This window comes from Phialemonium atrogriseum (assembly GCF_030411735.1).
Source record: "Phialemonium atrogriseum strain 8032-3 unplaced genomic scaffold QBC33scaffold_2, whole genome shotgun sequence".
Lineage (NCBI taxonomy): Eukaryota > Fungi > Ascomycota > Sordariomycetes > Cephalothecales > Cephalothecaceae > Phialemonium > Phialemonium atrogriseum.
This window is the reverse complement of record NW_026848139.1, coordinates 350,394-364,314: the sequence shown is the minus strand read 5'-3', so window position 1 is coordinate 364,314 and position 13,921 is coordinate 350,394. Positions and strand designations below refer to the sequence as shown.

At 54.2% G+C, this 13,921-nt stretch overlaps 5 protein-coding genes across 5 annotated transcripts; 3 read left to right on the top strand and 2 right to left on the bottom strand.

Annotated features, from left to right (window-relative positions):
• Positions 1–1,589: 1,589 nt before the first annotated feature.
• Positions 1,590–2,925, top strand: QBC33DRAFT_523540 (ML domain-containing protein). The gene is made up of 3 exons (XM_060426643.1): positions 1,590–2,214; positions 2,270–2,486; positions 2,541–2,925. Exons 1-3 carry the CDS (start codon positions 2,000–2,002, stop codon positions 2,652–2,654), a joined length of 546 nt encoding a protein of 181 aa, XP_060287596.1. The 5' UTR covers positions 1,590–1,999; the 3' UTR covers positions 2,655–2,925.
• QBC33DRAFT_523538 (ATPase, V1 complex, subunit F) lies at positions 2,663–3,659 on the bottom strand. Its single transcript, XM_060426642.1, has 4 exons — positions 3,467–3,659; positions 3,380–3,415; positions 3,187–3,324; positions 2,663–3,136 (listed from the first exon to the last, which is right to left on the bottom strand). Exons 1-4 carry the CDS (start codon positions 3,524–3,526, stop codon positions 2,996–2,998), a joined length of 375 nt encoding a protein of 124 aa, XP_060287595.1. The 5' UTR covers positions 3,527–3,659; the 3' UTR covers positions 2,663–2,995.
• Positions 3,660–3,702: 43 nt separating this feature from the next.
• QBC33DRAFT_152071 (uncharacterized protein) lies at positions 3,703–5,728 on the top strand. The gene is made up of 2 exons (XM_060422169.1): positions 3,703–4,198; positions 4,249–5,728. Exons 1-2 carry the CDS (start codon positions 3,944–3,946, stop codon positions 5,419–5,421), a joined length of 1,428 nt encoding a protein of 475 aa, XP_060287594.1. The 5' UTR covers positions 3,703–3,943; the 3' UTR covers positions 5,422–5,728.
• Positions 5,729–7,491: 1,763 nt separating this feature from the next.
• Positions 7,492–9,525, top strand: QBC33DRAFT_523535 (uncharacterized protein). The gene has a single exon (XM_060426641.1). It carries the CDS (start codon positions 7,926–7,928, stop codon positions 9,450–9,452), a length of 1,527 nt encoding a protein of 508 aa, XP_060287593.1. The 5' UTR covers positions 7,492–7,925; the 3' UTR covers positions 9,453–9,525.
• A 681-nt stretch (positions 9,526–10,206) lies between these two features.
• Positions 10,207–13,353, bottom strand: QBC33DRAFT_575452 (putative f-box domain-protein; the record flags this gene model as incomplete). Its single annotated transcript, XM_060430828.1, has 3 exons — positions 10,207–10,665; positions 10,738–12,850; positions 12,917–13,353. 3 exons carry the CDS (start codon positions 13,351–13,353, stop codon positions 10,207–10,209), a joined length of 3,009 nt encoding a protein of 1,002 aa, XP_060287592.1.
• Positions 13,354–13,921: the final 568 nt, after the last annotated feature.

The following is a 13,921-nucleotide window of genomic DNA, read 5'->3' as shown; positions in this document are numbered from 1 at the left end:
TCCACCACCTCAGATTTTCTGCGTCCGGGCAGAGGTACCTGAGTACATGCGTGGGTTCCTTAGGCATCTCAAACATGGTCGGAGTGGGTCTAGGAAAGGCGGTGGACGTCGATATTCTTCGTAAATTTGCCGCTACGGCCGCCTGCTCAAGCCAGATGTGCAATCCGGTCATGGCTGAGCAAACGACTTCTGTGGGAGCCATATCAAGCTTTGTAAACGTGATAAATAAGGTGAAAAATAAGGTGAAGAACAAGGAAAGCTAAGGGGAAGGGGGTTGAAATGCAGCAGGGAAAAGCAAAAGCAATGGCGGTCACCATCGGGGCCGTTATCAGTTGAAGGCTTGAAGTGAGGGAAGAGATGGAGACGGACAAATACAAACTAGGAGCTGGGAGCAAGGTTGGCCGCCATGATGTGAAAACATTTCCATCCGGGGAAGGGATGAAGAGGGGTGCAAACAACTTGGCTCTGAGAAACAGGCTGATGAGTTGAGCAACCTGTGAATAAAAACGTGACGGCGCAGAATTGGGCTTTTGTTGCCTGCCTGCAAATTCTTGTAACCTTGGCGCTCTATGTTAAGGTTCTAATTTGAGACGCACTTTTAGCAGTAGCCGAAACCGACACTTGTAGGCACCGGCAAGCTAAGGTGACTTGGTGAGGTGACTGGCTACAGCGTACGGGTCAACACCTCGGCTCAGGTTGCAGGCTCAATGCATCCGGAAGAAGTACAGGGTACCTTCGTGATCGTGCCATCATCATCGATAGAATGGAGAGCTCCACTGCCGAGGATACGTCACGACCAACGGGCACAGTCAGGGACTACCTACCTAAGATACCTAACAGAGGTACGTCGGAATCCTGCTAAAAAGCGGCCAGGTCCGAGGTGTCGCTTGAGACAGCACATGCCTCTTCAACGAAAATGAGAACTCTTCCTTATTAATCCGCTCCTCGGCACCTTCATGGGTTCAACTTCCCGTCCTCGGAGAGCCAGCCGCACAGGTTTTAGGCCGGGATAATCCCGACTAGATCAATTCATTGTTCGTACGCTAGGCCTAGAAAAGCTGGGTGGTTTTTCCCTCTTGCCTTCGTCGAATCAGATGTCATGCGCTGATCCAGTTGGGGATTGTAATTTGTCCTTGCATAAGGTTGTGGCTATGCCAGGCTTTTAGGAACAACCTGCTCAGGAGAAGGCAACAAGAAAATGCAGCTGTTCGAGGACAGGGAAGGACCAGGAAAGGACCCAGTGTCCTACGTAACTGGCAGCAGCACCAATGTAAACCAAGACCCGAGTGAAACAACACTTGTAGATTGAAATCCCGCTCGGCGATGTCTACGCAGCATGTATGAGTTCAATCCAGAAGACGTAGAAGCCGCGTCGTCCTGGCTACTAATTACTATCTACCCTCTTCTTCGTGTCACAGCACAAGGCGATGAGCACAACGAAAAGTGTTTGCATCAAAAATTGCGACCGGAATGGCCCCGAAGGACAATTCAAGACGGTGAGCGCCACGACGTGCAATGCAGGCTTTCCAACTTGGAATCACATATTCATGAGCATGCGACCCCCGATCAAGGTAAGTATGAAGAAAAAAAGAAGAGAAACCAAACAAATATTGCCTGGTGACAGGGTCTTATATAGTGGAATAAAAGTGGTCTGTGCGCACACGCAATTTTTCAAGGGAGGTACGTACCTAGCTAGGTAAGGTACAGACCTGCTAGCTTCGTCGGGTCCTTCCATTCCAGTCACTTTCCCCGTCACCTGATAAAGAAAACTGGGGCGTCCAGGCGGTCTTATCATCAAGGTTCAGTGGAAAGGCGGGCAAGTCCCATGACGTGCGGCTACCAGCACTCTCCTCAGCCTCCTGAGTTCAGCGCCACCTCTGCCAACTTCAATACCTACCTGTCACTCGTGCTCCTCCCATAACAGTTCTTCATCCCCATCGGCCATAATCTTGCTCCGGTCTCGATACAATCGCACAGTCTATAACCTATCTGTGCAGCGATGAGGTTTGCCGCTGTCATCGCCCTGGCATTTGGCTTGGCGCCAGCCAGCGGCCTCCGTCTATACCGCAGTGACCAGAGGAATGTCCAGAGAAGCGTCGACGACGACGACCTAGACGTACCTGGCAAGTCTCCGCTCAAGTACTGCCGCGAAGATCGGGCCGACGATATCATTAAGATTGAGAGCGTTGATCTCCTGCCGAACCCCCCAGAGGCGTAAGTGGTGGGAAGACGTTGACTCATTGTATCAATTGCTGACAACGGCTTTTAGTGGTGCCGAACTTATCATCAACGCTGTCGGCACTGTATACGAGACGATCGAGGAGGGAGCATACGTCAATTTGCAAGTTAAATACGGCCTGATTCGGCTCGTCAATACCAGGGCGGATCTTTGCGAGCAAATCAAGAATGTCGACCTCGAGTGCCCGATCGAGAAAGGCTTGATTTCGATCACGAAAGCCGTCAACCTCCCCAAGGAAATCCCACCTGTAAGTTGTCTTGATATACGTTTACAAACGGACGTGACTAACCTGGTTTCCCAGGGCAAATACACTGTTGAAGCGGATGTCTATACCCTCGACGACGAGCACATCACCTGCCTGAAAGCAACTGTTGTCTTCGGAAGAAAAGACAGCTCTAGTTTCTTTGACCTTTAACGGTTCGACCTGCAAGAGCACTGGGGGTTTTAGGCGAATGAGCCATGATGAGAGTAACATAGCATTGGATGGGGTGTTATCTGTTGCCTGTTGACAGTTTGTTGTCTGCATTATTGGTTTCTTGAAGTTTGCTGCGTCTTCTTCCAGTTCTTAGTCTGCATCGTTGTCTGAAAGCATACGCAAGCTCATGGCGGCAGTAATGAGTATCCTAGGACATTACTCTTATCTTCCGCCCTAAATTCAAAATGAATACCCATCGAGATTACACATCCCATCTGGCCTCTTGAAGCAGGGCGCGTAAACCCGGACTACCCAGTTCAAGGGTCTCCGGCTTTGCGTACTCATTCTCCAAACAGTCGGCGGACTCTCCGCAAAACACTGTCCTTGTCTGGGTCATACGGGTGGTCTTTACTTGGGATCTCCAGTATGGTAGGGAAGGCTGCCGTGTAAGTGTCCACTCGATACCGTATCCTATCCGCGACCTATAGCCATTCAGTGATGCCCGAGATGCGGCTGGGGAAGGGGCACTAACGTGTTGGTTGATCAAGACAATGCCAATATCTTTCCGCTCCGTTGTGAACCTGTCGAAACAAGCCTCAATTGTAGCATTATCGGTCTTGCTGTCTACCACGAGGAAGTTCTTTTGGGAATCTGGAGGAGGAGTGACATGCTATCAAGGGACAGTTAACAAAACTGCCAACCCAAATTCGAAGGAATAAACTCACACCGATGCCGGCGAGCAGCAATCCTGTGACGGAATCCTGTACCTCCCATCAGTGGCAGTGCGGCTATGGCGCATTCGCTCTCCTTACCTCGTCTCCGATCACTGCAAGAAACTGCCTGTCCTTATAGTCTGCCTGTGTGGCTGACATCGCGTCCTGCAAGTTCAGGGGCTTGGGTTGTTTGAGGAGAATGTAAGGGCTGCAAGATGCTGGATATGAGATAGATACCTTAGGTATGTCGCAGAGGAGATAGAGAATGGAGGCAGGCAAGTAGGTAGGTAACCTGTGGAGCTTTGACCCCACTAACCCGGGAGCAGCGCCTGAGGTACCAGTCAGTACCCTCTGAGGCGCGTCACCAGGTCGCGGCTCCTTTAGCGCGGCACCCCTGTCAGTACCTACGAAGGAATGTTCAAAATGCAAGCTAGCTCCCGTCTCTCTTATTAGAGTTTCCAACACGGAAACCAACAACCACTCAACTGCTGCCTCTACCTCTCGCCGGCGCCGATCTCAGTCCTCGCCATTATTCTAGCTAATGTGACGGCTCTTCCAGTCGGCATACGAGTCACAATGCCCCGACCCCAGCGACTCGTACGGCGGCAGCCTCTCTCCGAGCGGATCAAGGCCAAGTTGAACCCCTTCGACTTCCTGCTGTGGCTCTCAGAGGAGATCGAGACTCGGGACTGGGATTCAAAGTCCATTGGCATTCAGTTCGGCCTCGCCGCGAGCTTCGTCTTCCTTTTGGCTCGCGCAAACTCTGGAAGGTCATCCACGGTTGATGATGTGTTTGGCGACAGTGGAGGCTCGTCCTGGGGATCTTTCTTCGTATGTCGCATATATCTTCGACTGCACATCATTTGCTAACATGAGCCTAGATCCAACCCCTGGTTTGGATCTTAATCTTGGTGTCGGGCTTGAATGCCTTGTATACCATGACGCGATCTCGTCATTACCGTCTCTTCGAAACAAACGTCGAGCACGGCCCGTCCACCCCTTCAGCCCACCGTGTTCGGGTCGACTCTTCGCCCGTGTCTTCCTCCCCGTTGCGGCTCCTGTCAGATATTATCGGCTCAGAAACAGCAGAGTCCCGAGCTCATCCGGATAAGAGCCGCGACGTGTGGGAGATAGCAGTTTGGGATCCTCTGCCCCTGTCGATGCAGTTCCTTTGCTTCTTCAGTCCTGGCCATGTATTGGTTTATATGCTCTTCTTGCCATTAACACCTCTGGATCCGCGGCCAAGTGTCAGCGTCTTCAACTGCCTCCTTCTTCAAGCCATGCTGTCAGCCCAGCTTCTCCTACTACACTCTCGGTATTCACAGCAGAACAAGGACACGGCAGTCATACAGAAGGAAGTCATGCACGAGTATGACACCAAGTATGTCCATCCTAGACTCCACCCAGTGGTCCGGGAAGTGGCCACCCAAATCTCGATGAGCGAGCTGGGCATTGAAGAGGAAGAAGTAGAAGTTGGCACCCCATCCACGCTCATTCGTCGAGGTTTCCGGACAAACCCCAACCCCAACTATGCGAAACACTTCGATCCCGATTACAATAGTACGCATACTCAGGCCCGAAATGTCATGAGTCCTACCTTATTCACTCCTTCCACAAAGCCCCGGTACTCAGACTCCTTCACCTCGGCTACCAAGAATTTCAGGTCCTCCGGACTCCGGCAGAGTCTTCCACCATCATCCATCTCATCTTTCTCAACAGGGGCCTCGGCTGCGGCCACAGGTTCTGGGCCGGCAAATTCAGGGACTAGCTTGGGGGGGAGCCTTGGGGTCTACTCGCATGCCAACTCTCCGCTCAAGAAAGCGACTAGCATGGGAGATATGAAGAACCCCGGAATGTCGTTACCCCGGAACTCGCGGGAGATGGCAGCCCTCGAACAACGCGCCACTGCTGAAAGACTTGTTAGGCAGAGCAGCCCCCTAAAAGAGCATAGAAGGGGCGCCAGTCAATCGGATCAGCAACAGTCCGCCAACCCTTTTGCGAATGCCAAACCCGCCCGATTCAGTCAAGAACGGTTCCCTTCGCTGTGGTCTTGAGATTCAATTCCGAAGTGCGCTCCAATAGAGTGTCCTTGGGAGCGATATCAAGACGGGGCGCAGACGCCACCTTAAAGGACATGCATAGTACCCGACCTCAGTGCGTCACCAGTTCGGAATGAGATGACCCGCCCAAGATGGGGTTCTATTCTCCTATCCATGCGGAAGAACGCACCTTTCTAGCAAATTATCCCCTGCGTGGGATGGCTTTTGCGGGCAGACTCAAGTCACTGGTCGGAGCTCTTTATACAGCATTGACCAAAACCTATCGATGGGTCTAGGAGCGGGTGGATAAGCCGGCATGGTTACTTCCGAGAGCATCTTTGGCGTTTGGTTATCACCTTATATGTGCAACATGGGCCACGGGCGCTGTGATCCCTAGACATGGAAGCTAGGTACCTACCTATCTTCGAGAGTGCCCGGCCTGTGAGCAGGAGGATGGAAGTTAATAGAGGCCAGGGATACCTACCTAGGTACCTACCTAGGTAGGCACCTAATGTACCCATTTAGCAAATGCGTTTTTGAAATTCCCGTGACAGTGTCTGTGAGAAGCCCCTTCCCTTTTCCTTTCCCTTGTTGGAGAGCACCTTCCTACACTTGCTGGCCTTGCAAACATGGCATCTCATGGCATCGATATCAAGCAAACGTTCTATCACTCTCCTATCCATAACCACCTCACCTACCAATATTTCCCTTCTCGTCTTGCTGTATGTTCACGGGATCAGAAACATCCTGAGCGGACCAACACCCCAACCCTCAGCCGCCGAGAGGCAGTTTCAGGGGTCGGGTTAAACACACCAGTCGTACACTCACTTGAATATCTCCTACCCTCTGTCGAACATGCCAGGGGTTCAAGAAGGGCGTTGGTCGCTACCGGCCTCGCCCCTGTCCCTGGCAGGTGAACCAACAGTTCAACAGGCTACCGAAGCGACTGCTACCATGCCGGAATGCCGGCCCCGTTCTTCTTCCTTCGCGAGTTTCTTCACCAAAATGCTCCCTAGTAATAGGGCTGAACGTGGAGGCACACTCCGCAGGCATGGTTACTGGGAGCGACGGTCCGGCAAGACGTCTCCTTCGCCGCCTCAATCAGGCCGAGCCCGGCCACGTAGAAGGCTAAGGTCGGATAGCATTGCCTCAAGTTCTTGGAACTTTCCCATCTCCCCGCCCCGAAAATACGAGCCCATCCGAGGCAGTCGCGAAAAGAACCGAAGCCCCCTATTTTCCAGACCCCCAGTAGACGAATCACATTGGCAGATATCCAGCTTGCGTCACCGCGAAGACTCACGGGGCAATGATAGGATCAGTGGTAATGCTAGCATCGAAGTCGACCATGATGGCTATCTAGATACCGCGGTGGACAAAGTCCAACCTCAAGGAATTGCCGATCCCAGGAATGTCTTCAGCACCAAGCGAAAGGCTCACCGTCTCCGTCGCAGCCTCAAGAAGAGCGGTGACTACCTTGGCGTCCAAGGGATCAACCCTCAAACTGGAGAACTGGACGTTGTAACACCGACGAGCAGCTCACGCAGCGGATCGTCATCTCAGGAGCTAAGAAGGATGGTTCCGAGAGCCCCCGCCATCCGTGCCGCGCTCACGGAAGCCAAGCAAGCTCAGGACGAGGAGCCTAGCTTTGCCAAGCTACAGAAGGAACGGGGAAAGTGGGAAAAGGATGAATCGAAGAAGGCCGCCATCCGGGATTTCCAGCGGCGTGTCAGATGGCACAAACATCACAACGCATGGTCATCTGCCGCGGAACCAGATTTGAGCCCCATAATGTCCCTGAGGAGCGGCCGGTCTGGTCAGTCGACAGTATCTCTTGCTTTGGACCGCATAGTGAATTAACACTGGAAGTTTCACTAGCAGCTGACACCAACATCTCTCCGGTACAAGGTGTGGAAGTCACCAGTGAAGACCCTGCAGGATATACGCCCTCGAAGGCAGAAAAGTCGACTTCTCGAAACCAAGCCGCCCTGCATGAGTCTCCCTTCGAGCCTGCTCAAGACTCCTCTGACACCGTCATCCATACTCCCAGTCGTCGAAATTCTGAGCGCACATCGCCACCAGCCCCAAGCCTTCACGAGCACGAGGACGCCATCAAGGCCAGGGCGACTTCAGTCACTCGTAAAGGGAGGGAAAAGGAAACGAAGTTTGAAAATTTAGGAGACACGTCTCAAGTCGTTGACACCATTCGACGGAAGCCGCACCACATAGGAGACTTGAGAAGCAAACTTCCTGTCTCCGAGTTGGCTTCCTCTGGAAGCACTGCCCAGGGCATCAACTCTGACCTCCCAGCCGACGAGTTGCCTTTTTTAGGGACAGGGACCGCGTCGGCCACATCAACCGTCGCGGCCAGAAGCAAAATAGCCAGACCGACCCCATCGTCGACGATCGAAATAGATATTCCCAGTCGTCTTTATCCCACCATCAACCCAGAGACGGAAATCACAGCTCACGGCAGCCAAGGGACCTTAACAAGGGAGGTCCCACCCGACAAACCCAAAAACATGTCACTCCCAGAGAGCTTCATCGGCGCGACTCCGCCAGGCATGGAACCCAGCTCCCTCATCCACGAGACCGAAAACGTAGCTACAACGAGCCCATCCCAGCCGAAGACAAAGACGACAGCCTCGCCAGCCACACCCTTGATACCCGGCCGGTTGCGGTCCAACAGCGAGAATTCCAGCCAGAACAAAGACAAGCGCGTGGAAAATCACTCCCGCGAGCTCATAAACGAGGAGACCCAGCCGTCAGCCGTCCTCCGAACCTGGTCAGTCAACAATCAAATCGAGTCCTTGAATTTCGACGTGGAGGTCAATTCCGCGGACGACGAGTGGGTGGATACCCTGATCGAGGGTTTGGAGACCATCAGTCAGGATCTGGGGGGCAGGGCCAGGGCTGTAGCAGTACGCAAGGAAACCGAGGCAGCAGAGTCTGTGTGCATACGCACCACCACCACTACTGGCTCCGTTCACAATCTGCCGAACCGCGCCCAGCCTCTAAGCACACCTCATTCCGATGGAATGGTCGCCGTCGTCGGAGATCGTCCAGTGACTCGAACTTCGACGCCACCCATCCCGGGAAGCGCGAACTGGACAAGCTCGGGATCCGACCGGCCACCAGCGAGGATGACCGGGGACGATTTCGATCTGCTGGCTTCCCCTCCCCGGCTACCGCAGAACTTTTGGCCGAGTATCATGAGCCCCACTCAGCAGCCAACGGGCAGACCAACACGGCCACTAGGCAGCGCTACTACATCCGCGCGCCAGCTGACACCCACGAAGGACCGCAGCGGGAGGCTATGTCAGCGAGCATCGGGAGTTTCGAGGGCGGCCGTAGCGCCAGCCCAGATAGACGCATTTCGCACGGAAACAGAGATCATTCCTCTGAGGAGGAGAGAAGGCGCGCCGCCGGCCACTGTATCACCGTTGTACATGTCCACGGGCCGTCGAAACCGTTCGTGCTCGCTCCCGGCGGCTGGATCACCGACCAACCAGCCGAGGCTGGAGAAGAGCCGGATAAACGAGGTCATTGCACGGGGGGCGGCCAAACAAGCCATTGTGAAGTACGATGCCGCTGCGGCGAAGAGAGCGCCGGTGCAGAGGGGCGGCGGGACCAGGGCGTCGTCGGTCCAACCCCAAGGCAACAAGGACTGGTCAACGAAGAGCTACGCTCAAGACGGAGAAGGAGGCATCGACGATCGTTCCAGAAATAGGGCCAGAATGAGCGGGACCGTGCGGTTTGAGCGGGCACGGAGGTCATTGGTGGCCGCCCGGAGGGCTTTGGATGTGGTGGGGAGGTTTGTCCGGGCATATTGGGTCATCGTCAGCCCCGTTTTCGACCCGGCTTCACCCATCAGCCTGAGGTTTTCTAGGAGTCAGTCGACGTGGATGGACTGTGTCGTTTATCTGCTGGCCTTAGTCTTCATACTGTCGGCTGTCTTGGTTGGAGCCTGGGCGGTCAAGGGGTTTTTGGTTGTTTCGAGCATCCTCAAGGCGCTGGTCAGGGGATTCATGCTGCTGCTTGATCTCTGAGTTTGGAGCATCCTACCCTTAACCCCTTAAACGAGTATGATCAGCTCAAGAATTAGACCCCTAAGCTCTAGCGCAATTTGCTCTTTTTGATGCCTACAATAGCACTACATGTATTTTTTTTTTTTCAACAAGCTGCTTCGTGAATGACGCTGTCCTCCCCATTCCCATCCAACTGAGGAAGTTGATCTTGAGAACAGTGTCACTTACGGCCGGCACAAGATAGGTTGGCTACCTACCTGCACTGAGAAAGGAAGGGCCAGGGGTGGTAAGTGATTAGGCTGCAAACGAGGGTGGTTCCCTTTGGCACTACAAAAATAGGGGGTGAGATACGGTGGGAGAAAGAGCCCGCGGAGTGCGAGTGTCCATTATGGTTCTACATTCAGGTAGCCGAGGCGGGTGACCATGAATCAACACGCGATAAAGGCTGCGTGAATGGATGTATGAACGATTAGTTTTGTTCCAAATAAATACGTAAGGGGGAGGGCTACGCCCCCTATTAATGATCATCTGCAACAACTGCATGTCCCCCCTTTGAACGCCACGCCTTTGCGTCCTCATCTTGGAAAATAGTCGAACAGGAGAGCCCAGGGTATTCCGCAGAACGAAAAGAAAAAAAAAACGTAGCAACCAGCCCATCGAGGCTGTGGAGTTCAAAATCAAACTCTTCTCGAAAAGCAGGGGGGAAGGAGGAGGGGGGCACCAAAACCAAACTATCTCGCCAGTCTGTGCCCTAACCAATGTGTTTATGCGCAAATCACACTCTCCCGGTTACAATCTCTTTCTTGAAGATCCTCACCCCCCAGACATCGTAGAAGTGAATGCCCTCTATCGACTCCACCTTGGGGCTCTGGCCCTCGCCGTCGTCGTCATCGCTACTACTGCTGGCATCCCAGCTGTCCAACGCCGGCAGGACGGGAAACGTGTCGTTGTCCCCCGGAGACGGACTGTTGTTGGTGGCCTTCTGCTTGCCCTTTGCCTTCTTGGACTTCTTCTCCTGCTTGCGCGCCTCCGAGGGGCGGATGATGCGCTCCACGCGGTCGTCGTCGTCGATGGAGACCCACTCCAGCTTCATCTGCGGGTGGTGCGCGAGGTTGTCGATGAGGAACTTCTTGGTCTCGCGCATGACCCAGACGCACGTGTCGTCGTTGCGGAGATGGATGATGTGCAGGGCGCGGAGATTGGCAAGCCCGGAGATGTTCTGCATGAACGTGTGCTGCGTGTCGCGTGTTAGTTCGCTTGTAGAGCCATTGCCTCAAAGGAGACGGTCGGTTGGGGGTATACTTACGATAGCCCGGATGCCCATGTTGCAAGAGAGCTCCTGGAGGTGTTGCCCTCGTCTGCAGACGAGCAGGATGGTTTTCTGGTTTAGATCCCACGACATATCGGCCATGTTCTTGATCATCAGGCGCTTGAGCGTCCGGATGTGCTTCTTCAGGACCAGGCGTCGGATCTGGTCGATTGTTGCCGTTGTCTTTGCCGCGAAGCTTTCGGGCTTGTACTTGTGGTCCCTCTCGAGGATGAAGAGCTCGTGCAGCTCCTCCAGCTGCGACGCAAAGGTCAGGAATGCCATCGACACGTTGTCGGTGAAGATTTTTCGGAGAGGCAGAGGGGACTCCTTGTTCTCCTTGAGCATGTGTGCCCAGAGAGGTGCTTGCGACCCAACGTTGAGGAGTGTGATGCGCCTGAGAACGCGGAGGTCGACCGCTCTCGACAGAACCGAGGCCTTGACAGGGATGAGATAGATGCCGAGGGTCTGAAGTGGCAAGCCTCTCGTAGATCGCAAATACTCATTGACGCGACAAGTCTGTGCCTCGGAATCGTTGGCAACAGCAGGCGGTGTTATCTGCTTTTGGGCATCGTCGATCTCGGCTAGGACAACACTCATCTCCTTCTGAATATCTGGAATATTCCGGCTGCATTCCCGCAGTCGCTCCTCTGCATTCGCAAGAGACCCAAGGTCTACTGGGCCTTCGGCATCGTGAAGCTGTCGTATCTCCTTGATCAGCCTATGGGCCTGCGCCTCCAAAGCTCGTAGCTTTTCCGTCAATGTGTGGAAATTTACCTTTTGGACGGCCAGGTTGCTCATTGCCTTCTCCGCGCCTGTCAGCACAGCGATGCCATTTGTCAAGACGCCCGCCTGCGACGAAGACGGTGCAGCGGAAGAAGACGGCCCAGCGGCAGGTGTACCGGGCTCGTTGGGCGGGGTTTTGGAAGCCGACTCCTGCAGCTCGATGGCAAGTTGTTCCTCTGGCTCCTCTATGTTGATGTCGTCCGGATGGGCATCCTTGTGCGCATCTTTCGTCTTCGGTGCCTTGTTCCCAAAGAGGCTGCTAAAGCCGCTGTTACTGCTAGAGGGTTCAGCCTGCTCGCCGGGTTCCTCCTTCTGCTTTCCCTCGGACTCTGGCTTTGGGCTTGAAGCCCCTTCACCAGGCTTGTCTTCTGACTTGTCCTCCTTTTTGTCCTCCTTCTTGTCCTCCTTCTTGTCCTCCTTTGCCTTTGCCTCCTCTGATTCGACGTACTTCCTGGCGGCCCCCTCGATTACATCGAGAATGTCTTGCTGGGCCAGGGTGAAGTCTCCCGTCCCGTTTAGCTCCGTCATCAGCTTGTTCGAAACGGCCTTAATGGCAGTAATGAAATCGCGCCCGGGATCAGGCGTGGATGCGCCCTTGGAGGATTCTTCCTCCTTGTTCCGTGACTCCTTCTGAGGTTTCTTGACGATGTAGGGCTCGACATCGAATATCCTGCCGAGTACGGCCTCCTGACTCTTCCTCTCTTCCTGGGCACGGAATGCCCTCGCAGGTCCACCAACATCGTCATGATATCCACTCCCCCCAGAATGTACCGGTACAACCTGGAATTCGTCGTCTGGATCCGAATCATCGGGGTCAAGGTCTGGAGGAGGCTTTCTCGCCTGTAGGCCGAGGTTGTCGGAGAAGGATAGCTTCAGCTTTGTGAGAGTCGCCGATGAGTTCCGCACACAAGACTTCAGTTCTGTGACGATGTCGAGGGAGTCGATATCAAGGACGGAGAGACTCCTCAGACTCTTGAAGCCCGAAAGTGTCGGCGGCTCGTTTGACAGGTTTATCTTCTTGGAGGCCCTTGTTCTTGACACTGGCTTTGGTGGCGGAGGTGGGTGGCCCATGCTCGTTGGGGCGACGTAGAATAGCGAAGGAGGAGCAGGTATGGTGAATGGTGGTGGCGGGGGTGGTGGCAGCGACGGCTCTGGTAGATGGGTCGAGGACGAGGAGGCGCTGCTCGTCGGCGAGCTGAATGGAAGCGGAGGTGGTATTTCAAACAACGAGGCACCGGCCTGCATCCTTATGTGGATGTGACGCAGGGTATCAATGTTATGGAGAGCCTTGTAGACCGGCCGGCTGAGCTCGACCCGGATATTCCACCTGCGACGAGGACATATATGTCAGTAAGGAATCGGGGGATGGAGGGGGCGCATTGGGCGGGCGCACCTGAAGGATTCCAGCGACGTCGCCTTGCGCAGGGTCAGGAGCATGAGAGTGTTCATGAACTTTCCGCAGCTGACATTATACAGGTAGGGCTTGTAAGCGGCCTCAGCCTTGCTGCCGGCGCTAAGTGTATCGAGGGACAGGTCCCTGAGGTGTTTGGCGTAGTCATAATCGCTCGTGACAAAAGTGTCCAAGCCGCCAGCTAGGCCATCAATGGGCGAGTCGAATGCCGGATCATCCTCATCAGGAAAGACGATGTGGAAATTGCGGTAGAGTTGGGCGGCGGCAAGCTCATGAAAGTGATGGGAGACGAGTGAGAGGCAGATGAGGTCGCTTTGCGAACAATGGCTAAAAATATCCTTCTGGACCTCCCTGGGCAGGCCCAGGAAGCCAAGCTCGCTGCCAACAGCGGCATCACCCAATGTCTCGGCCGAAGCCATGGCGATGGTTATGCAGCGCTAGGGTAGCCGCCCAAGACCGCAAGACGATGATGGAGCGGGAGGTATGTAAAGCTACGTCAGGTAGGGCGATGTTTGTAAACTGAATAACAAGTATAGTCCCCGTATGTGGAGGCGCAAATCTGTGTGAAACGCCGGCGACGATGTATGTGTTGCGTTGCGATGGCTCCAAAAAAAAAAAATCCACCAGGGCTTGCCAGATCTCATGGGTTGGTTGATCATTAAGAGGGTTGAAGAGGCCCGGGATTTAGCGGGGCGGCATATCCGGGGAGGCTGAAGCGGCTTTGATTGAGGTCGGCTAGCCTTCCTGGGTGCAGCCTTCAAGGGTCACTCTGCCACAAGATAGGTACTCAGGTACCTAGCCGTAGTCTGTATTGTCCTGGAGTCTCACCGCCCAACACAAAGATTCTTAACTTGAGCGATCTATCTGCACCTGTTAACAGCTTTCAGCCAGGGCCAAATGTAAGGACTATAGTGCTGCCCGTTCCTCGAAGTCACTGAACGGATTCTGCCGTTATAAAATAAGGCGGTGAGAAACAATATTTGGTAT